This window comes from Salmo salar, chromosome 02 (genome assembly GCF_965601325.2).
Source record: "Salmo salar chromosome 02, fSalSal1, whole genome shotgun sequence".
NCBI classification, from domain to species: domain Eukaryota; kingdom Metazoa; phylum Chordata; class Actinopteri; order Salmoniformes; family Salmonidae; genus Salmo; species Salmo salar.
Window position 1 is genome coordinate 86,429,646 of NC_138292.1, and position 23,532 is coordinate 86,453,177.

Consider the following 23,532-nt stretch of genomic DNA (forward strand, 5'->3'; position numbering starts at 1 on the left):
TCCTGGATGGCAGGAAGCTTGGCCCCAGTTATGTACTGGGCCGTATGCACTACCCTCTGTAGTGCCTTGCGGTGCTTGTGGGCACTATGGTGTTGAATGCTGAGCTTTTGTAAATGAACAGCGTTTTCACGTAGGTGTTCCTTTTGTTCAGGTGTGAAAGGGCAATGTGGAGTGCAATGGAGATCACGTTATCTGTTGATCTCTTGGGGCGGAATGAGAATTGAGTATGTCGTTTCTGGGATGATGGTGTTGATGGGAGCCATGACCAGCCTTTCAAAGCACTTCATGGCTACCGACGTGAGTGATACGGGGCAGTAGTCATTTAGGCAGGTTACTTGATTACACGTCCTGGTAATCCGTCTGGCCCCGCGACCTTGTGAATGTTGACAGTCGTCTGGAACAGCTGGTGCTCTCAAACATGCTTCAGTGTTGCTTGCCTCGAAGCGAGCATAAAAAGACATTTAGCCCGTCTGGTAGGCTCGCGTCACTGGGCAGCTCGCGGCTGGGTTTCCCTTTGTAGTCCGTAATAGTTTGCCCTGACACAATGGTGTAGTAGAATTCAATCTAAGTCCTTTATTGATGCTTTGCCTGTTTGATGGTTCGTCTGAGGGCATAGAGCGATTTCTTATAAGCGTCCAGATTAGTGTCCCACTCCTTGAAAGTGTTAGTTCTTTAGTCTTTAGCTTGGTATTCTTGATGTTGCCTGTAATCCTTGGCTTCTTGTTGGGATATGTATGTACATTTGAAGTCAGAAGTTTATAGACACCTTAGCCAAATACATTTAATATCGTTTTTTCACAATTCCTGACATTTAATCCTAGTAATAATTCCCTTTCTTAGGTCAGTTAGGATCACCACTTTATTTTAAGAATGTGAAATGTCAGAATAATAGTAGAGAGAATGATTTATTTCAGCTTTTATTTCTTTCATAAGGTTCCCAGTGGGTCAGAAGTTTACATACACTCAATTAGTATTTGGTAGTATAGCCTTTAAATTGTTTAATTTGGGTCAAACGTTTTGGGTAGCCTTCCACAAGCTTCCCACAATAAGTTGGGTGAATTTTGGCCCATTCCTGCTCACATAGCTGGTGTAACTGAGTCAGGTTTGTAGGCCTCCTTGCTCGCAAACACATTTTCAGTTCTGCCCACAAATTTTCTATAGGACGGAGGTCAGGTATTTATGATGGACACTCCAATACCTTGACTTTGTTGTCCATAAGCCATTTTGCCACAACTTTGGAAGTATGTTTGGGGTCATTGTCCATTTGGAAGACCCATTGGTGACCAAGCTTTAACTTCCTGACTGATGTCTTGAGATGTTGCTTCAATATATCCACATGATTTTCCTTCTCATGATGCCATCTATTTTGTGGAGTGCACCAGTCCCTCCTGCAGCAAAGCACCCCCACAACATGATGCTGCCACCCCCGTGCTTCACGGTTGGGATGGTGTTCTTCGGCTTGCAAGCCTCCCCCTTTTTCCTCCAAACATAACGATGGTCATTATGGCCAAACAGTTATATTTTTCTTTCATCAGACAAGAGGACATTTCTCCAAAAAGTACAATCTTTGTCCCCGTGTGCAGTTGCAAATCGTAGTCTATCTTTTTTATGGCGGTTTTGGAGCAGGGGCTTCTTTATTGGGTGTGGAAGAAGTGAAAAAAATATTGTTGTCTATAAACAATGACAAGCCACCGGGTCTGGCAACTTGGATGGAAAATTACTGAGGATAATAGCAGACGATATTTCCACTCCTATTTGTCATATCTTCAATTTAAGCCTACTACAAAGTGTGTGCCCTCAGGGCTGGAGGGATCCGAAAGTAATTCCGCTACCCAGTAATAGTAAATAGTAATATTAAATAGTAATTCCGCTACCCAGTAATAGTAAAACACACTTTAGTGCCACAAATAGCCGATCAATCACCCTGTAAACTAATGGAAAAAAGTGTTTTACCAGATACTCTATTTTACCATAAACAAATTGACAACAGACTTTCAGCATGCTTATAGGAATGGGCATTCAACAAGCACAGCATTTACATAAATATGTGATGATTGGCTAAGAGAAATGTATGTTTCGTTAGACTTCAGTGCGGCTATTGACATTATCAATCATAGTCTGCTGATGGAAAAACGTGTATATTTTATGGCTTTACACCCTCTGCTATATTGTGGATAAAAAGTTACTTGTCTAACAGAACACAGAGGATGTTCTTTAATGGAAGCCTCTCAAACATAATCCAGGTAGAGCCAGGAATTCCCCAGGGCAGCTGTCTAGGCCCCTTACTTTTTTCAATCTTTACTAACGACATGCCACGGATGACTCAACACTATACACATCAGCTACTACAGCAACTGAAATAACTACAACACATAACAAAGAGTTGCAGTTAGTTTCAGAGTGGGTGGCAAGGAATAAGTTAGCCCTAAATATTTCTAATACTAAAAGCATTGTATTTGGGACAAAACATTCACTAAACCCTAAATCTCAACTAAATCTTGTAATAAATGATGTGGAAATTTGAGTAAAGCCAGTGTGTCTATGTATGTGGATGACAACACTATACACGTCAGCTACTACAGTAACTGAAATGACTGCAACACTTAAAGAGCTGCAGTTAGTTTTGTGGCAAGGAATAAGTTAGTCACAAATATTTTAAATACTAAAAGCATTGTATTCACTAAACCCTAAACCTCAACTAAATCTTGTAATGAATAATGTGGAAATTCAGCAAGTTGAGATGACTAAACTGCTTGGAGTAAACCTGGATTGTAAACTGTCATGGTCAAAACACGTTGATACAATAGTAGCTAAGATGGGGAGAAGTCTGTCCATAATAAAGTGTTTCTCTGTCTTCTTAACAACAATATCAACAAAGCAGGTCCTACAGGCCCTAGTTACCAATACATGTTGCTCAGTGTAGTTCAATGTCCAGGCCTAATTTAACTGTTATACGCTGAATACATCATATGAAATGTGTAACGTTATGATGATAACAAAACAATTGATCAGTCGATTAGAGTCGCCCCAAAAAAAAAATGGGGGGAAAATTGGCTGAATATTATACAATGACTTATCAACAGCTCTAACAATTTGAACCCCACAGGAAATCTACACTGGCAATTCTAGAAACACCCATATAACCATTGATTCTTTAAGAATACAACTTATTAATGCCTCATATGTTTTAACTGTCTTACCCCCATCAGAAACAGACCTATGGATGCAAGGACTGACCATCCATGATATCAACATTATAGTTATAACCATGTTGAGGCTATAGAGTGTTGGTTTACATTTACATTGTTTCTAAACATTGGATGTATATGGATGTAGCAACAGCCGATTTCCCCTTTAACACCACATATCAGTTCAACAACTGCAGAGTTTGTGTCTCTGTTTTTAAGACAGTACTTACTAGTGTTAATCAGGGAACGGTTTCTCAATAGCATCTTACGGCTAAGTTCAACATTAGAACAATTGAATGCTTTAAGATGCCTTTGGGAAACCGGGCCCAGATATCCAGTTTCCTCCTCTTCCTCCTCCTCTTTTTTCAACGTGACAGTCATCTCCCCCTCCTCTTTCACTCCAAAAACTGCACACGCTTTCTCTTACTCCTCTTCTTTTACTGTAACAGCCTCCTCTTCCTCCTCCTCTTTCACGAGAGCTTCTTTCTCCGTCCAGCAGACCTCATCTTCTTTAGCAGGAGAGTAGCTTAGTGAGCTCATGGTCAGGGATGTTAGCTACCTGGGCTAGTGATAACTTAACCACCCAGCTTGCTGACCAAAAACAACAACATCATAATGTGAAATTAAATCGGATAACTTACTAGACGACAGAAACGGGTTTAAAACAGTGGCGAATATACACGAAAGCGTTTAAAGAGCTTTATTGGTTCGGATATTTTGGCTAGCAAGCTACCGAGGTGGCTGACTTGCTGTTACTGAAAGCTTTCCGTCCACTAGATTATGTTACACTAACAGCCTTAAAGCCCCCCATCGCCAACTGCCGACTGGAGTGGGTAACGCAATTGAGAGAAAATTATATTTTATTTTCAGAAAAAAGTTGAACGGTAAGAAGCATTTGTTTTTTACTCACCAATGTAGCAACGCAGTGTAGTTTTAAAGACTTAGTAATGTAGTTGTAGTCACGACCTGATTACATATATGTACAAACATAGTTATGTTTTGGGGTTATTATATAATTATGAATTTATTTCCGGATATCTTCTAAACTACCCACAATGCACTATTTCTCAACATCAAATTGATCTACTCTGTTCTACCGAGTACGTATGCTAGCTCAAGCTGGCTATCGTTAGCCACACCTCATGCTTTTCATGGACTGTGTGTGCAAAGATTTGTATAACTAACCCAAGATAGACCAGAGTTTATCGTTTCCAAAGGGAGCAAATGAATCATAGTGGACAGAACAAGCAGGGAAGTGGGCAGAGCCAAGCAGGAGCTAGAGAGATCCTATTGGCGCGTTCTGGCATTTATTTGCATATTTACATTAGGGAACGCCCACTCTGTGAATTGCGCTGTTGCAATAACTAACTTCGCCCTTGCACTCCTAAACGACAATTTTTTTATTTACATTTTGGCAAAGGGTAAAGTCTACAAAAGGTAGTACACTGTTTGTTACAGATTTTAGTCATGGAAACAAAAAACTGTATAGAGACCAAACGTTTCATCAATGAGAAAATTGGCTACTATTTCGCCAACTGGGCTTCCTCTCATCACCATATTTGGTAGTGAGTGGAACGCCAACTGGATGCTTCAGATTCATACATCAGGTGAAATATCTGGCTCATTGTTCTATTAGGGTTAAGTGCCTTGCTCAAAGGCACACCGGCAGATTTTTCACCTAATGTATGAATCTGTCGGCTCAGGGAGTCGAACCAACACTCTTAACTGCTAGGCTATCTGCTCCCATATGGTGCAGCAGTCTTAGGCACTGCATCTCAGGTCAAGAGGTGTCAATACAATCCCTGGTTCAAATCCAGGCTGTATCACATCCGGCCGTCATTGGGAGTCCCATAGGGCGGTGCACGATTGCGTCGTCTGGGTTTGTCCGGAGTAGACCGTCATTGTAAATAAGAATATGTTCTTAACTGACTTGCCTGGTTAAATAAAGGTAATTTTTTTATTTTTTTATAACATTTAACCTAACTGACTGCTACACTAAATGTTCAGTGAATGTGAGTCTATTTAGGTGGTTTTCATAATTAGCTTTCCTTTTCACACAGCCTGTCTGCCTGCTCTGTGGTGTCTGCTCAGTCCTAAATCCAGCCAGTTAAAAACTCCAAAAAGACCGCTCTGAGCCATCCGCATGGTCCTCAAGCACACCTTTGCCAGTTTTTGTACCACATTGCAATGATAAAATTGGTGATGTTTATTGTGATGAGTCTTGTCCTAGAGACAGAACTGACGGATTTCCGCTAGACGGACCAGCTGCAGTCAAAATGTGCTATATTGTAAAAATGTATGAAAAAACAAATGTAAGGTTAGGATTAGGCATTAGGGTTAACAGTATGGTTAAAGTAAGGGTTAGGTATTAGCAGTATGGTTAAAGTTAAGGACATTTAATGTTAGGGTTAGCAGTGTGGTTAAGGTTAGGTTTCAAATCAGATTTTTGGTACTAACCTGTGCTCTTCAGGAAAGGATCATCTAAAAGTAATCAGATTACTTAATGATGACAATTCTGGATAGGCAACTAGTAATTGTAGATTTAAAAGTAACCTACCCAACCCTGGACACAGTATATAGGTCTCTCTATGGGTGGGAGATGGACATTTAAGATGATCAACACTCTCTTTATATTACTGACTTGTTGACTGATTGATCCATTCATCCTTCCATCCCTCCTCAGCCTTCCTCTCCTCTGAAGACCCAGTGAGGGTGGAGCTCAGTCAGAGAGCTGTTGAGGGACAGGTTAGGAAGAACACTTCTACAGCCAGAGAGGTCAGAGGTCACACATGGTTTAGATGGTAAATATTTATGTCCCCTTAGTGGTTCATCATGTCAGCAAAAGGGAATATGTTCCATCATCTATGTTTATTTACATTAGTGCAAATTGTCCACTGATATTGGTGTAATTGATCACCTCTTTTGGCTATATGAAAGTTAATTTCCCCTCAGGCACACATTTGTTCTTTGTTATTATGAAGGTAATTTGTGTCAAATGTACTTTTCCCCACATCTCTTTACATTGCTTATGCATATTCAGTGGCCTGACTGATTGGACAAAACCGAGCGTAGATTGGACGTCGGGCAGAGGCATTGAATAACAAAAACGATCTTTTGTCAGGCCGAATGTTTGAAATATGAGTAGGTGATTTGAGTCATGCTTCTTTAGTAGTGAAAAAAATGACAATTAGCACTTGAATGATGTAAATAAAAACTATGTGTAAAAACTGGAATGATGTATGATTGTTAATAAAACTGTTCATAGACCATTTTTATATACTGCCTCCATGTTGCAAGTTCGTTGAAACTAAGTTGTTTTCAAGTCGTCGAAACAACGACCTGAAAAATACGTACTTTCAAAATAAATGTCAACTTCAACCAAAATCAAACATAGATTGGATGTCAGAATAGTCTTTGCTAGGTGAGATAGCACGAATGTCAAACCACAGTTTTAACCTGTCCAAATCAATAACCAATTTCCAGAAACAACAAGAGGCAATAAATCACTGATATCTGTTAGGGGGGGAAATCAGGTTGTATGTGCTGTTGAAACTAACACAACTAAAAAACACACATGGAAATGGGAGATATCTGTTACCTCACTGGTTAGACGACAACCTGCAGAAGACAGTCAGCTACATTTTAGAGTGATGCATTTAAATTTAGAGGTCCCCAGAACGAAGAGAAACGCAACACTTATTGTCAATACTCATATCGATATCAAGTTGAAATCAATTGTGAGAGAGGAGGGAGATGAGGTTGCACGTCCTGTTAAAACAGCTCAAAAACCACACAGAATCTGGGAATAATGTGTACATCATTGGTTAGAAGACAATTTGTAGAAAACAGCTATCTACATTTTGAAGTGTTGCATTTTGATTCAAATGGGTCACCGATGAGGTAAGTCTAACACAACACTTGATGTTAATCACATAAATACTACTCTTTCATTTCAGACCCTGCATTTTTCCCAATGAGGATAATATCCATATCACGCTGAAATCAATAGAACAGGGGGTAAACGTTTAGGGTTCTACATTGTGACACCATTAAAATACTCCTACTACAATGTTAAAACATTCTACATTGTGACATTATTTCATTGATATCATGAAACAATCCTTCATGTATGTATTTTCTGATGTTTAATCAGAGCTCTTTTACCAGAGTAACTCTTGCCACATTGATCACAGCTATAAGGTTTCTCTCCTGTGTGAGTTCTCCGGTGTGCTATCAGGATGTTTGCCTGAGTGAAACTCTTCCCACATTGAGTGCAGCTAAAAGGTTTCTCTCCTGTGTGTGTTCTCTGGTGCATAGTCAGACAGCTAGATGTAACAAAACTCTTGCCACATTGATCACAGCTATAAGGTTTCTCTCCAGTGTGTGTTCTTAAATGTACCATCAGGTTGCTTGAGTGAGTAAACCTCTTCTCACATTGACTACAGCTATAAGGTTTCTCTCCTGTGTGTGTTCTCTCGTGAATAGTCAGCTGGCTAGATGAAGTAAAACTCTTCCCACATTGACTACAGCTATAAGGTCTATCTCCTGTGTGTGTTCTCTGGTGTGTTTTCAGGCTGCTTGGAACATTAAAACTCTTCCCACATTGACCACAGCTATAAGGTTTCTCTCCAGTGTGTATTCTCTGGTGTATAGTCAGACTGCTAGATGTAACAAAACTCTTCCCACATTGATCACAGCTATAAGGTTTCTCTCCTGTGTGTGTTTTCTGGTGTGCTTTCAGGCTGCTTGTAACACTAAAACTCTTCCCACATTGATCACAGCTATTAGGTTTCTCTCCAGTATGGATTCTCAGATGTCTTTTGAGGTCTGCTGAAGAGGGGAATCTCTTCCCACAGTCAGAGCAGTGGTGAGGTTTCTTCCCGGTGGGTCTCCGCTGGTGTTTGAGGTGTGCTGATGTGGAGAGACTCTTCTCTGCCTCCTCAGCTTCATGTTGTTGAGGCTCCCCAGAGGATCCACAACAATCACGTCTCTCTCCTGTATGAACGACAAAGTCAGACAGATGGTTAAAGGCCCACAACAGCAGTAATCCACTGTTTATTTTAACTAAAAGGTGATGCCCATGATGTTGTGTCCAAACTTATTTAACAATTGTCTTAAGACAGAAGTGAAATTGAGCATCCTTGAGCGGCCAGCTCGAGGAAGAGTCTTTGTGGTTCTAAACTTGTTTCATATAAGAATGATGGAGGCCACTGTGTTCTTGGGGACCTTCAATGTTGCAGAAATGTTTTGGTACACTCCCCCAGATCTGTGTCTCAACACAATCTTGTCTCAGAGCTCTACGGACAATTCCTTCGACCTCATGGCTTGGTTTTTGAGCTGACATACACTGTCAACTGTGGGACCTTATATAGACAGGTGTGTGCCTTTCCAAACCATGTCCAATCAATTGAATTTACCACTGGTGGAGTCCAATCAAGTTGGTAGAAGCATCTCAAGGATGCTCAATCGAAACAGGATGCACCTGAGCTCAATTTCATGTCTCATAGCAGCTGTCATCTGCCAGGAGCTTGGGTGTTCCCTCCATGGCTGTGGATGCCACTCCAGCTACCTCTCCCTGTCCTAGTCAATCAACTGCCTGGACACAGCCTGGTCCACCGAGGCCCCCCTCCGCTGGGCCGTGCTCTCTGGATCAGACCTTTGTCCTTTTGGCTGTTGTGTCCTGCACGCAGCCGGCGTCTCAACAGCCCTTTTCTCAGGTGAGTTCTGTGGCTCTGGCCTTGCAATCAGCTTCGAGACATGCCAGAGGCCGGATCATTCCGGCGATTGTGATAGGGAGTTCGACGGTGAGGCATATATCTGTACCTGGGGCAAAGACTTTGTCAGGATATCACCAGGTGGCTTCCCGAGGTCAGTCACCGGTGGGGCTGATGCTGTCATGGTTCATGTGGGGTCGGATAACATTATGAAGGGAAGCTCAGAACAGCTGAAGAGGGATTTTAAAAGAACTGATTGGGTCACTACTTTTTATTTGACCTTTATTTAACTAGGCAAGTCAGCTAAGAACAAATTCTTATTTAACATTTTTAAACAGTGAGTTAACTGACCTTTTAAGCCTCCATAACTGGCTACGAGACTACTGACTCTGTGGGTGTAGCATCTGACAATTCTGATACCTTCTGGAAACAGAAGCTTGTTTTATTAGGAGGATGGGATCCATCCAAATCATGTGGGTTCCTGGATCCTTTCACAGCATTATAAGGCTGCGTTGAGACAATGACTTATCATATGACCCAAGTCCAGCTCAGCTGATCCCTACCATTGTGTCGCTGAGTCGCCATAATGCTTCAGCAAAATGAACATTATCCTAGTGGCTTTAGAAGACACAATGTTACAATACGTGTTGTAGTGATTGCTATGTTGTTGATGTAAACGATATTTGTTGGTCCGTGGTGTGTAATGACGAGCAACCAGACACAGCACTTGACACATTTATGAAATTGCTTATCCCAGTTACTAATAAGCACCCAGTAAGAAAATGACTGTAAAAACTGTTAAATCCCCTTGGATTGATGAGGAATTGAAAAAAATGTATGGTTGAGAGGGATGAGGCAAAAGAGATGGCAAATAGGTCTGGCTGCACAAGATTAGCAAACTTCGACATGACATGCCAGCCACTTACACATCCAAGTTATAAAAGACAAGCGTTGTCATTTTGAATTCCGTAAAGTACACTACCGTTCAAAAGTTTGGGGTCACTTAGAAATGTCCTTCTTTTTGAAAGAAAATCACATTTTTTTGTCCATTAAAATAACATCAAATTGATCAGAAATACAGTGTAGACATTGTTAATGTTGTAAATGACTATTGTAGCTGGAAAAGGCAGATTTTCTATGGAATAGCTACATTGACGTACAGAGGCCCATTATCAGCAACCATCACTCCTGTGTTCCAATGGCACGTTGTGTTAGCTAATCCAAGTTTATCATTTTAAAAAGGCTAATTGGTCATTAGAAAACCATTTTGCAATTATGTTCACACAGCTGAAAATTGTTGTTTTGATTAAAGAAGCAATAAAACTGGCCTTCTTTAAACTAGTTGAGTATCTGGAGCATCAGCATTTGTGGGTTCGATTACTGGCTCAAAATGGCCAGAAACAAGGAGCTTTCTTCTGAAACTCGTCAGTCTATTCTTGTTCTGAGAAATGAAGGCTATTCAATGCGAGAAATTGCCAAAAAACTGAAGATCTCGTACAACGCTGTGTACTACTCCCTTCACAGAACAGTGCAAACTGTCTCTAACCAGAATAGAAAGAGGAGTGGGAGGCCCCGGTGCACAACTGAGCAAGAGGACAAGTACATTAGTGTCTAGTTTGAGAAACAGACGTCTCACAAGTCCTCAACTGGCAGCTTCATTAAATAGTACCCACAAAACACCAGTCTCAACATCAACAGTGAAGAGGCAACTCTGGGATGCTGGCCTTCTAGGCAGAGTTCCTCTGTCCAGTGTCTGTGTTCTTTTGCCCATCTTAATCTTAAGATGCCAGTTGAGGTGAGGCATCTGTTTCTCAAACTAGACACTCTAATGTACCTCACCACCCCAGTAAAACTAATCCCGTCCAAATAGGGCTTAAGGCAAGGGCTGTTTCCTCATCTCTGCTGCTGCTGCCTCTGCCGCACTGTCAATGTCTTCCTGACCCAGTCTGTAATACCTACATGTTTCAAGCAAACCACCATAATCCCTGTGCACAAGAACGCCAAGGTAACTGGTTTAAATGACTACTGCCCCGTAGCACTCACATCTGTAGCCATGAAATGCTTTGAAAGGCTGGTCATGGCTCACATCAGCACCATCATCCCAGAAACCCTGGGCTCACTCCAATTTGCATACCGCCCCAACAGATCCACAGATGATGCAATCTCTACTGCACTCCACACTGCCCTCACCCACCTGGACAAAAGGAACACCTATGTAAGAATGCTATTCATTGACTACAGCTCAGCGTTCAACACCATGGTGCCCTGAAAGCTCATCAATAAGCTAAGGACCCGGGGGCGAGGGGGTTCTCGGATAGCTCTCTGGGATCTTGGATGGTTTGTGACCTGGTGGTTGGGAGCTTGGGCCGGTGGCCAATAGGAGCTTGGTGAGAGATCTGTCGACGTTCCCTTGGGCGGGGCGCTTGACCCTGGTTGCTCCTGTGGGTCGCTCTGGACGGGAGTCTGCAAGATGACTGAATGTAATGTAAATGTTGAGCGGCTTGTTTTAATAATCAATTTTAAAAATCATCCGCAACATGGTAGCTCAGTCCCGTCCTCTACTTCCTGTTCGCCCCCACAACTGTATGGCAGCGCAACTCCAACACCATCATTACGTTGGCTGACAACCAGACGGTGGTAGGCCTGATCACCGATGACGATGAGACAGGCTATAGGGAGGAGGTCAGAGACCTGACAGTGTGGTGCCAGGATAACAACCTCTTCCTCAACGTGGGCAAGACAAAGGAGCTGATCGTGGACTACAGGAAACGGAAGGCCGAACATGCCCCCATTCACATTGACAAAACACACCAAGACAGTCGTGAAGAGGGCACAACAAAGCCTATCCCCCCTCAGGAAACTGAAAAGATTTGGCATGGGTCCTCTGATCCTCAAAAGGTTTTACAGCTGCACCATCGAGAGCGTCCTGAATGGTTGCATCACTACCTGGTATGGCAACTGCTTGGACTCCAACCGCAAGGCACTACAGAGGGTAGTGCGTACGGCCCAGTACATCACCGGGGCCAAGCTTCCTGCCATCCAGTACCTCTATAACAGGGGGTGTCAGAGGAAGGTCCTAAAAATTGTCAGACTCCAGCCACCCTAGTCATAGACTGTTCTCTCTGCTACCGCATGGCAAGCGGTACCGGAGTGCCAAGTCTAGGTCTAAGAGGCTTTAAAGAGCTTCTACCCCCAAGCCATAAGATTCCTGAACAGCTAATCAAATGGCTACCCAGACTATTTGCATTGTGTGCCCCCCCTCTTCTACGCTGCAGCTACTCTCTGTTATTGTCTATGCATAGCCACTTTAATAACTCTACCTACATGTACATATTACCTCAACTAACCGGTGCCCCCACACATTGACTCTGTACCGGCACCCCCCTTTATATAGCCTCGCTATTGTTATTTACTGCTGCTCTTTCATTATTTGTTATTCTTATCTCTTACTTTTTTAGGTATTTTCTTAAAACTGCATTGTTGGTTAAGGGCTTGTAAGTAAGCATTTCACTGTAAGGTCTACTAGAGTTGTTGTCTTCAGGACATGTGACGAATACAATTTGCTTTTGATTTGATTAGTGAAGCGTGTCGAGTGCTTCATGTTCCAAACACACCAACATAGTGAAGAGGGCACGACAACGCCTCTTCCCCCCTTTAGGGAAAATGAAAAGATTTGTCATCGGCCCTGAGATCCTCAAAAAGGTTCTACAGGTGCCCCATTGAAATGGTGGAAAGTTTTAAGTTCCTCGGCGTACACATCACGGACAAACTGAAATGGTCCACCCACACAGACAGCATGGTGAAGAAGGCGCAACAGCGCCTCTTCAACCTCAGGAGGCTGAAGAAATTTGGCTTGTCACCAAAAACCCTCACTAACTTATACAGATGCACAATTGAGAGCATCCTGTCGGGCTGTATCACCGCCTGGTACGGTAGCTGCTCCGCCCATAACCGGAAGGCTCTCCAGAGGGTAGTGCGGTCTGCACAACGCAGCACCGGGGGCACACTGCCTGCCCTCCAGGACACCTACACCACCCGATGTCACAGGAAGGCCAAAAAGATCATCAAGGACATCAACCACCCGAGCCACTGCCTGTTCACCCCGCTACCATCCAGAAGGCGAGGTCAGTACAGGTGAATCAAAGCTGGGACCGAGAGACTGAAAAACAGCTTCTATCTCAAGGCCATCAGACTGTTAAATAGCCATCACTAGCCGGCTACCACCCTGTTACTCAACGCTGCATCTTAGAAGCTGCTGCCCTATATACATAGACATGGAATCACTGGTCACTTTAATAATGGAACAATAGTCACTTTAATAATGTTTACATACTGCTTTACTCATCTCATATGTATATACTGTATTCTATGCTACTGTATTTTAGTCAATGCCACTCCGACATCCTAACAGTGATATATTTATTAATTCCATTATTTTACTTTTAGATGTGTGTGTATTGTTAGATACAACTGCACTGTTGGAGCTAGGAACACAAGCATTTTCTCTACACCCGCAATAACATCTGCTAAATATGTGACCAATGAAATTTGATTTGATTTGGAGAGCATCTTGGCCGGCTGCATCACCGCCATCCAGGACCTCTATACCAGGCGGTGTCAGAGGAAGGCTCCAAAAATTGTCAAAAGACTCCAGCCACCCAAGCGATAGACCGTACTCTCTGCTACCGCATGGCAAGCAGTACCAGAATGCCAAGCCTGGGACCAAAAAGGCTCCTCAACAGCTTCTACCCCCCCAAACCATAAGACTGCTGAACATCTAATCAATGGCCACCCGGACTATTTACATTGACCCCCACCCTTTTTTTCTTCTTAACTCGCTGACTCCCCTTATTATTTATTTATCCCCCAAAAATGCTCCACTGACTCTGCCCGCACACTCACTAGACTCTGCCCGCACACTCACTAGACTCTGCCCGCACACTCACTAGACTCTGCCCGCACACTCACTAGACTCTGCCCGCACACTCACTAGACTCTGCCCGCACACTCACTAGACTCTGCCCGCACACTCACTAGACTCTGCCCGCACACTCACTAGACTCTACCCGCACACTCACTAGACTCTGCCCGCACACTCACTAGACTCTGCCCGCACACTCACTAGACTCTGCCCGCACACTCACTAGACTCTGCCCGCACACTCACTAGACTCTGCCCGCACACTCACTAGACTCTGCCCGCACACTCACTAGACTCTGCCCGCACACTCACTAGACTCTGCCCACACAGCCTACACTGACACTCCAACCCACATACACTACTAGTGTTGCACGGTACCACGGGAATATAACGGTAGCAAAACGTTATGATACACTACATGGCCAAAAGTATGGGGACACCTGCTCATCGAACATCTCATTCCAAAATCATGGGCATTAATATGCAGTTCGTGCAGGCAAGTCAAGTTCTTCCACACCGAACCTCAACAAACCATTTCTGTTTGGACTTGGCTTTATGCACGAGAGAATTGTCATGCTGAAACAGGAAAGGGCCAAACTGTTGCTACGGAGTTGGAAGCACAGAATGTTCTAGAATGTCATTGTATGCTGTAGCATTACAATTTCCCTTCACTGGAACTAAGGGGCCCAAACCATGAAAAAACAGCCCCAGATCATTATTCCTCTTCCACCAAACTTTACAGTTGGAACTATGCATTCAGGCAGGTAGCACCCGCTAAACCCAGATTTGTCCGTCGGAATGAATCACACTTCACCATCTGGCAGTCCGATGCTCCAGAGTCCAATGGCGGCAACCTTTACACCACTCCAGCCCATGATGCATGGCATTGCGCATGGTGATCTTGGGGCTTGTGTACGGCTGCTCGGCCGTCCGAAGGCAGTTTGGAGTGCGAGGCAGTTTGGAACACGCATCAGCACGCGGCCGTCCCGTTCTGTGAGCTTGTGTGGCCTACCACTTTGCAGCTGAGCTGTTGTTGCTCTTAGACGTTTCCACTTCACAATAACAACACTTACAGTTGACCAGGGGAAGCTCTAGCAGGGCAGAAATTTGACAAACTGACTTGTTGGAAAGGTGGCATCCTATGACGGTGCTACGTTTAAAGTCACTTAGCTCTTCAGTAAGGTCATTCTACTGCCAATGTTTGTCTATGAGATTGCATGGCGGTGTGCTCAATTTTATACACCTGTCAGCAATGGGTGTGGCTGAAATAGCTGAATCCACTAATTTGAAGCGGTTTTCACATTTGCATATGTAGTGTATTTGCAACTGCTTGACCAAAAAATATTAGTCAACAAAACAGCCTATCGACCAAACAATCTGCCAGCCGACTACGGGTCAGCCCTAAAAAAAAGTGGAAATAATTTGGCAGAATATTATACAATTTGACTTAACAGCTGTAACAATTTCACCCCCACAAGAAATCTACACTGGCAGTTATAAAAATACCCATATACTATATAATTCTTGAAGAATATAACTTATAAATGCCTCAAAAGTGTCAACTGTATTATCCCACCAGAAACCAAAACATGAGCTCCTATAATACCACTGTTTATAAACATTTACATTTTAGTCATTTAGCAGACGTTCTTATCCAGAGCGACTTACAGTAGTGAATGCATACATTTCATACATTTTTTTTCTTTTTTTTTCTTCTTCTTTTCATACTGGTCCCCTGTGGGAATCGAACCCATAACCCTGGCATTGCAAACACCATGCTCTACCAACTGAGCCACACGGGACCAAACAAACACCGCATAGCCTCAAATCTGGTTAAAATGATAATTTTGACCTTCTGGATGTCCAGTCTTTGTATAGAAGCGACTGTCAAGCCAACACTCAACGCCTTATAACTGTTACGCCAAGATGTCTGAACTTCTTGACGAGGTCGCTAGGTTTTGGGTTAAGGTTGCTACAAAAGCTTTCTCTATGAATTTGAGAGTGGTTACATTTCTCCAGACCCCATCCCTCAGCTGTTTGCCAAGTCTCTGTGAAGCCATTTTGTTGCTGTTTAAATACTAGGTTGCCACTTTAAAAAAGTCACACATCAACCAACCTGCAGTTCAAACAATAACAAATTCCACCACTGTTTTGGTAATAAGATGATGATGGGTCTGGAAAAATGTAACTACTCTTAAATTCATAGACAGACCTATGGATGAAAGGACTGACCATCCATTATAAACATTACAGTTTTAACCATGTTGAGGCTATACAGTGTTGGTTTACATTGTTTCTAAACATTGGAGTAAAAAAAAGCTTCTTTGGGGTTCTGATGGGGTACAACAGTTTACTAAGCTCATGAGGCATGTGTTATATTCTTCAAGAATCAATGGCTATATATAAATCATTTAAAAGTCAAAATATGGTGTAAGTGCAGATTTCCCCTTTAACACCAAACATCAGTTCAACAACTGCAGAGTTTGTGCCTCTGTTTTTAAGACAGTACTTACTAGTGTTAATCAGGGAACGGTTTCTCAAAACAATCTTACTGCTATGTTCATTGTTTGAACCATTGGACGCCTTAAGTTGCCTTTGGGAAACCGGGCCCAGATTTCCAGTTTCCTCCTCTTCTTCCTCCTCCTTTTTCGATGTGACAGTCATCTCCCCCTCCTCCTCTTTCAATCCAAAAACTGCATCCTCCTCTTTCTCTTCCTCCTCTTCTTTCACTGTAACATCCTCCTCCTCTTTCACTCTGAACGCGTCTCCCTCTTCTTTCACTGTAACGTCTTTCTCTTCTTCTTTCACGGTAACAGCCTCTACTTGTTTTTGTATCGTGACATCCTCATCTTCCTTCTCCTCTTTCACAACAATGTTCAGCCACAGACCCTCTTTCTCCGTCCAGCAGATCTCTTCTTTAACAGGAGGAGAGTAGTTTAGTGAGCTCATTGTCGGAGATGTTAGCTAGCTAGGCTAATGCTAACTTAACCAGCCAGCTAGCTGACCAATAACAACAACACCGTAAATATGAAATTAGATTGGATAACTAACTAGACGTCAGAAGTGGGTTTAAAACACAGTGGCTAATATACACTAAAGCGTCTAAAGAGCTTTATTGTTTCCGCAATTTTGTCTAGCAAACTACCGAGGTGGCTGACTGTTACTGCTGTTGAAAGTAACGTTCCGTCCATTAGATTATACGTCACACCAACAGCATTGCCTTAAAGTACCATACCGCCATCTGCTGACTGGAGTGGGTAACGCAGTTGAGTAAAATGTAGAGTTTATTTTCAGACAAAAAGTTAAACTGTAGGAAGCATGAGTTTTTACTCACCAATGTAACAACAGAATGTGGTTAAAGACTTAGTACCTTAGTTGTAGTCACGATCTGGTTACCTATTAAGTACAAACAGTTATGTTGTTGGGTTATTACATATTTATTAACTTATTTCCGGATATCTTCTAAAATACCCACAATGCACGATTTCTCAACATCAACTGAATCTAGTCTGTGCTACCGAGTTTGTATGCTAGCCCCTCTAACGCAAGGTTTAATTACTCAAATTCCTAAACCTAAAAAATACTTGTTACTCATTGATAATTGGCATCCAAAAAATGTTTGGAACCACCAAGACTCTTTCTATAGCTGGCCGCTCGGCCAAACTGAGCAATCGGGGGAGAAGGGCCGATCAGGGGGGTGACCAAGAACCCGATGGTAACTCTGACAGAGCTCTAGAGTTCCTCTGTGGAGATGGGAGAACCTTCCAGAAGGACAACCATCTCTGCAGCACTCCACCAATCAGGCCGTTATGGTAGAGTGGCCAGACAGAAGCCACTCCTCAGTAAAAGGCACATGACAGCCTGCTTGGAGTTTGTCAAAAGACACCTGAAGACTCCCAGACCATGAGAAACAAGCTTCTCTGGTCTGATGAAACCAAGATTAAACTCTTTGGCCTGAATGCCAAGCGTCACGTCTTGAGGAAACCTGGCACCATCCCAACGGTGAAGTATAGTGGTGGCAGCATCATACCGTGGGGATGCTTTTCAGTGACTGGGAGACTAGTCAGGATGAGGGAAAGATGAACGGAGCAAAGTACAGAGAGATCCTTGATGAAAACCTGTTCCAGAGCGCTCAGGTCCTCAGACTGGGGCGTAGGTTCACCTTCCAACAGGAAAATTACTCACATTGCCAAGTCAATGCAGGAGTGGCTTCGGGACAAGTCTCTGAATGTCCTTGACTGGTCCAGCCAGAGCCCGGACTTGAACTCGATCAACCGTCTCTGGATAGAACTGAAAATGGCTGTGCAGCAACGCTCCCCATCCAACCTGACAGGACTTGAGAGGATCTGCAGAGAAGAATGGGAGAAACTCCCCAAATACAGGTATGCCAAGCTTGTAGCGTCATACCCAAGAAGAATCTATGCTGTAATCGCTGCCAAAAGGTGCTTCAACAAAATACTGAGTAAAGTTTCTTAATACTTATGTAAATGTGTTATTAAAGTTGAATAATTTTTTATAAATTTGCAAAAATGTATAAAAAACTGTTTTTGCTTTTCATCATGGGGTATTATGTGTAGATTCAAGAGAGGAAAAAAACAAATAAACGCTGGTTGACCATACAGGGAGTCTCCCATCTCCCATTACTCATACTCCTCTCCATGGTATCCTGCTGTGGGGTGACCGGTCTAAATCTCTCCGGGTGCTTTAAGAGCTTTATGGACACTACCCTGGTGCAAGAGCTGGTATCTCCACACAACTCCTCTCTGTTCCCATGGACGTCAGAGTATTGGACGGACGCTCTATTGGCAGCCACTCACAGTACGATTCCTATCAACCTGCGAGTGTCAGGTAACCACAGTGAGACCATGCAGTTCCTGCTCATTGAATCTCCTCATGCACCTGTGGTTTTGGGATTGTCATGGCTCCAGAGGCACAACGCCCTGATCAACTGGGCTACTGGTTCAATCCTGGGTTGGAGACCGTTCTGCCACATGCATTGCCTCAAGGCGCCGCAGCCCGCCCCACGACATCCTCCTGCGGACTTGGGTAAAGCCTCGGATTTCTCTGCCGTTCCAGCGGAGTATCAGGACCTCCGGGAGGTTTTCAACAAGGATGGCGCCACATCTCTTCCTCTGCATCGACCCTATGACTGTGCCATTGACCTCCTGCCTGGTACTACACCGCCTCGGGGCAGCTTCATTCCCTGTCTGGTCTGGAGACCAAGACCATGGGTACATTGAGGACTCTCTGGGAGCAGGGTTCTTCTTTGTGGAGAAGGACACAAGTTTCCCGTGTATCGACTACCAGGGCCTTAACCCGCTACCACTCCTCTCCTCGGCTTTCGAGCCTCTCCAGGGGTTGACTGTATTCTCGAAGTTGGACCTTCGGAATGCCTACCATCTGGTTCGGATACAGGAAGGAAACGAATGGAAGACAGTCTTTAACACAGCTAGCGAGCACTACGAGTATCTGGTTATGCCATTTGGACTGACAAACACTCCTACAGTTTTCCAGGCTGTGGTCAGTGATGTGCTCTGTGACATGTTGAACCGGTTCATTTTTGTCTACCTTGACGACATCCTTGTCTTTTCCAGTTCGGTTCAGGAGCATGTTCTCCACGTCCCACAAGTCCTCCAGCGCCTCCTGGGGAAGCAGTTGTTTGTCAAGGCTGAGAAGAAGTGTGAAATTCATCGCTCCCTTCTGGGATACGTCATCACGGCTGGGAACATTCAGATTGATCCGGCGCCGACAGAGATGGCCGCCTCGCTTCGCGTTCCTAGGAAACTATGCAGTATTTTGTTTTTTTATGTGTTATTTCTTACAAAGTTAACACAGAAAATCTTAGATTTTATTACCTACAGTCGGGAGGAACTATTGGATATAAGAGCAACATCAACTCACCAACATTACGACCAGGAATACGACTTTCCCGAAGCGGATCCTCTGTTTGGCCAACCACCCAGGACAATGGATCGGATCCCAGCCGGCGACCCAAAACAACGGCGCCGTAGAAGGGGCAGACGGAGCGGTCTTCTGGTCAGGCTCCGTAGACGGGCACATCGCGCACCGCTCCCGAGCATACTACTCGCCAATGTCCAGTCTCTTGACAACAAGGTAGATGAAATCCAAGCAAGGGTAGAATTCCAGAGAGACATCAGAGACTGTAACGTTCTTTGTTTCACGGAAACATGGCTCACTCGAGACACACTATCTGAGTCGGTACAGCGACCTGGTTTCTTCACGCATCGCGCTGACAGAAACAAGCATCTCTCTGGTAAGAAGAAGGGCGGGGGTGTATGCCTTATGATTAATGAGACGTGGTGTGATCATAACAACATACAGGAACTCAAGTCCTTTTGTTCACCTGACTTAGAATTCCTCACAATCAAATGCCGATCGCATTATCTACCAAGAGAATTCTCTTTGATCATAATCACAGTCGTGTATATTCCCCCTCAAGCAGGCACATCGACGGCCCTGAAAGAACTTCATTCGACTCTATGTAAAATGGAAACCACATATCCTGAGGCTGCATTCATTGTAGCTGAGGATTTTAACAAGGCTAATCTGAAAACAAGGCTCCCCAAATTCTATCAGCATATCGATTGTGCTACCAGGGCTAGCAAAACCCTAGATCACTGTTATTCTAACTTCCGTGACACATATAAGGCATCCTCCCCCGCTCTCCCTTTGGAAAAGCTGACCACGACTCCAATTTGTTGCTCCCAGCCTATAGACAGAAAGTAAAACAGGAAGCACCCGCGCTCAGGTCTGTTCAACGCTGGTCCGACCAATCGGATTCCACGCTTCAAGATTGCTTAGATCACGTGGACTGGGATATGCTCCGTATTGCGGCGAACAACAACATTGACAAATACACTGAGCGAGTTTATTAGCAAGTGCATCGGTGATGTTGTACCCACAGCGTCTATTAAAACATTCCCCAACCAGAAACCGTGGATTGATGGCAGCATTCGCACAAAACTGAAAGCGTGAACCACTGCTTTTAATCAGGGCAAGGTAACCGGAAACATGACCAAATACAAACAGTGTAGCTATTCCCTCCGCAAGGCAATCAAACAAGCTAAGCGTCAGTATAGAGACAAAGTAGAGTAGCAATTCAACGGTTCAGACACAAGAGGTACAGTGGGGGGAAAAAGTATTTGATCCCCTGCTGATTTTGTATGTTTGCCAACTTACAAAGAAATTATCAGTCTATAATAATAGTAGGTTTATTTGAACAGTGAGAGACAGAATAACAACAACAAAAATACAGAAAAACGCATGTCAAAAATGTTATAAAATTATTTGCATTTTAATGAGGGAAATAAGTATTTGACCCCTCTGCAAAACTTGACTTAGTACTTGGTGGCAAAACCCTTGTTGGCAATCACAGAGGTCAGACGTTTCTTGTAGTTGGCCACCAGGTTTGCACACATCTCAGGAGGGATTTTGTCCCACTCCTCTTTGCAGATCTTCTCCAAATCATTAAGGTTTCGAGGCTGACGTTTGGAAACTCGAACCTTCAGCTCCCTCCACAGATTTTCTATGGGATTAAGGTCTGGAGACTGGCTAGGCCACTCCAGAACCTTAATGTGCTTCTTCTTGAGCCACTCCTTTGTTGACTTGGCCATGTGTTTTGGGTCATTGTCATGCTGGAATACCCATCCACGACCCATTTTCAATGCCCTGGCTGAGGGAAGGAGGTTCTCATCCAAGATTTGATGGTACATGGCCCCGTCCATCATCCCTTTGATGCGGTGAAGTTGTCCTGTCCCCTTAGCAGAAAAACACCCCCAAAGCATAATGTTTCCACCTCCATGTTTGACGGTGGAGATGGTGTTCTTGGGGTCATAGGCAGCATTCCTCCTCCTCCAAACATGGCGAGTTGAGTTGATGCCAAAGAGCTCCATTTTGGTCTCATCTGACCATAACACTTTCACCAGTTGTCCTCTGTGTCATTCAGATGTTCATTGGCAGACTTCAGACGGGCCTGTATATGTATTCTTGAGCAGGGGGACCTTGCAGGCGCTGCAGGATTTCAGTCCTTCACGGCGTAGTGTTGCCAATTGTTTTCTTGGTGACTGTGGTCCCAGCTGCCTTGAGATCCTTGACAAGATCCTCCCGTGTAGTTCTGGGCTGATTCTTCACCGTTCTCATGATCATTGCAACACCACGAGGTGAGATCTTGCATGGAGCTCCAGGCCGAGGGATATTGACAGTTCTTTTGTGTTTCTTCCATTTGTGAATAATCACACCAAATGTTGTCACCTTCTCCCCAAGCTGCTTGGCGATGGTCTTGTAGGCCATTCCAGCCTTGTGTAGGTCTACAATCTTGTCCCTGACATCCTTGGAGAGCTCTTTGGTTTTGACCATGGTGGAGAGTTTGGAATCTGATTGATTGCTTCTGTGGACAGGTGTCTTTTTTACAGGTAACAAGCTGCGGTTAGGAGCACTCCCTTTAAGAGTGTGCTCCTAATCTCAGCTCGTTACCTGTATAAAAGACACCTGGGAGCCAGAAATCTTTCTGATTGAGAGGGGGTCAAATACTTATTTTCCTCATTAAAATGCAAATCAATTTATAACATTTTTGACATACGTTTTTCTGGATATTTTTGTTGTTATTCTGTCTCTCACTGTTCAAGTAAACCTACCATTAAAATTATAGACTGATCCTTTCTTTGTCAGTGGGCAAACGTACAAAATCAGCAGGGGATCAAATACTTTTTCCCCCCACTGTATGTGGCAGTGTCTACAAAAGAAAAACCAGCCCCGTCGCGGACCACGATGCCTTGCTCCCAGACAGACTAAACAACGTTTTTGCTCGCTTTGAGGACAATACAGTGCCACTGACACGGCCCGCTACCAAAACCTGCGGGCTCTCCTTCACTGTAGCCAACGTGAGTAAAACATTTAAACGTGTTAACCCTCGCAAGGCTGCAGGCCCAGACGGCATCCCCGGCCGCGTCCTCAGAGCATGCGCAGACCAGCTGGCTGGTGTGTTTACGGACATATTCAATCAATCCCTATCCCAGTGTGCTGTTCCCACATGCTTCAAGAGGGCCACCATTGTTCCTGTTCCCAAGAAAGCTAAGGTAACTGAGCTAAATGACTACCACCCTGTAGCACTCACTTCCGTCATCATGAAGTGCTTTGAGAGACTAGTCAAGGACCATATCACCTCCACCCTACCAGACACACTAGACCCACTCCAATTTGCTTACCGCCCCAATAGGTCCACAGACGACGCAATTGCCATCACAATGCACACTGCCCTAACCCATCTGGACAAGAGGAATACCTATGTAAGAATGCTGTTCATTGATTACAGCTCAGCATTTAACACCATAGTACCCTCCAAACTCGTCATTAAGCTCGAGACCCTGGGTCTCGACCCCGCCCTGTGCAACTGGGTCCTGGACTTCTTGACGGGCCGCCCCCAGGTGGTGAGGGTAGGTAACAACATCTCCACCCCGCTGATCCTCAACACTGGGTCCCGGTGCGTTCTCAGCCCTCTCCTGTACTCCCTGTTCACCCATGACTGCATGGTCATGCACACCTCCAACTCAATCATCAAGTTTGCAGACGACACTACAGTGGTAGGCTTGATTACCAACAACGAGGAGACGGCCTACAGGGAGGAGGTGAGGGCCCTCAGAGTGTGGTGTCAGGACAATAACCTCACACTCAATGTCAACAAAACAAAGGAG

At 44.1% G+C, this 23,532-nt stretch overlaps 2 protein-coding genes across 2 annotated transcripts in view; both read right to left on the reverse strand.

The window, feature by feature from the left end:
- LOC106594474 (uncharacterized) overlaps positions 1-16,996 on the reverse strand; it is a 35,006-nt gene extending 18,010 nt beyond the window's left edge. The window contains exons 1-3 of the mRNA XM_045711456.2: positions 16,336-16,996; positions 7,318-8,183; positions 3,419-3,611 (exon numbers count right to left, since the gene is read on the reverse strand). Of these exons, the coding sequence (XP_045567412.2) occupies positions 3,419-3,611; positions 7,318-8,183; positions 16,336-16,771 (1,495 nt within the window). The 5' untranslated portion in view covers positions 16,772-16,996. The remainder of the gene's footprint in view (positions 1-3,418; positions 3,612-7,317; positions 8,184-16,335) is intronic.
- Positions 16,997-18,783: 1,787 nt separating this feature from the next.
- The window catches only part of LOC106594470 (uncharacterized), a 29,719-nt gene continuing 24,970 nt past the window's right edge, over positions 18,784-23,532 (reverse strand). The window contains exons 3-4 of the mRNA XM_082969596.1: positions 19,327-19,465; positions 18,784-19,034 (exon numbers count right to left, since the gene is read on the reverse strand). Of these exons, the coding sequence (XP_082825722.1) occupies positions 18,784-19,034; positions 19,327-19,465 (390 nt within the window). The remainder of the gene's footprint in view (positions 19,035-19,326; positions 19,466-23,532) is intronic.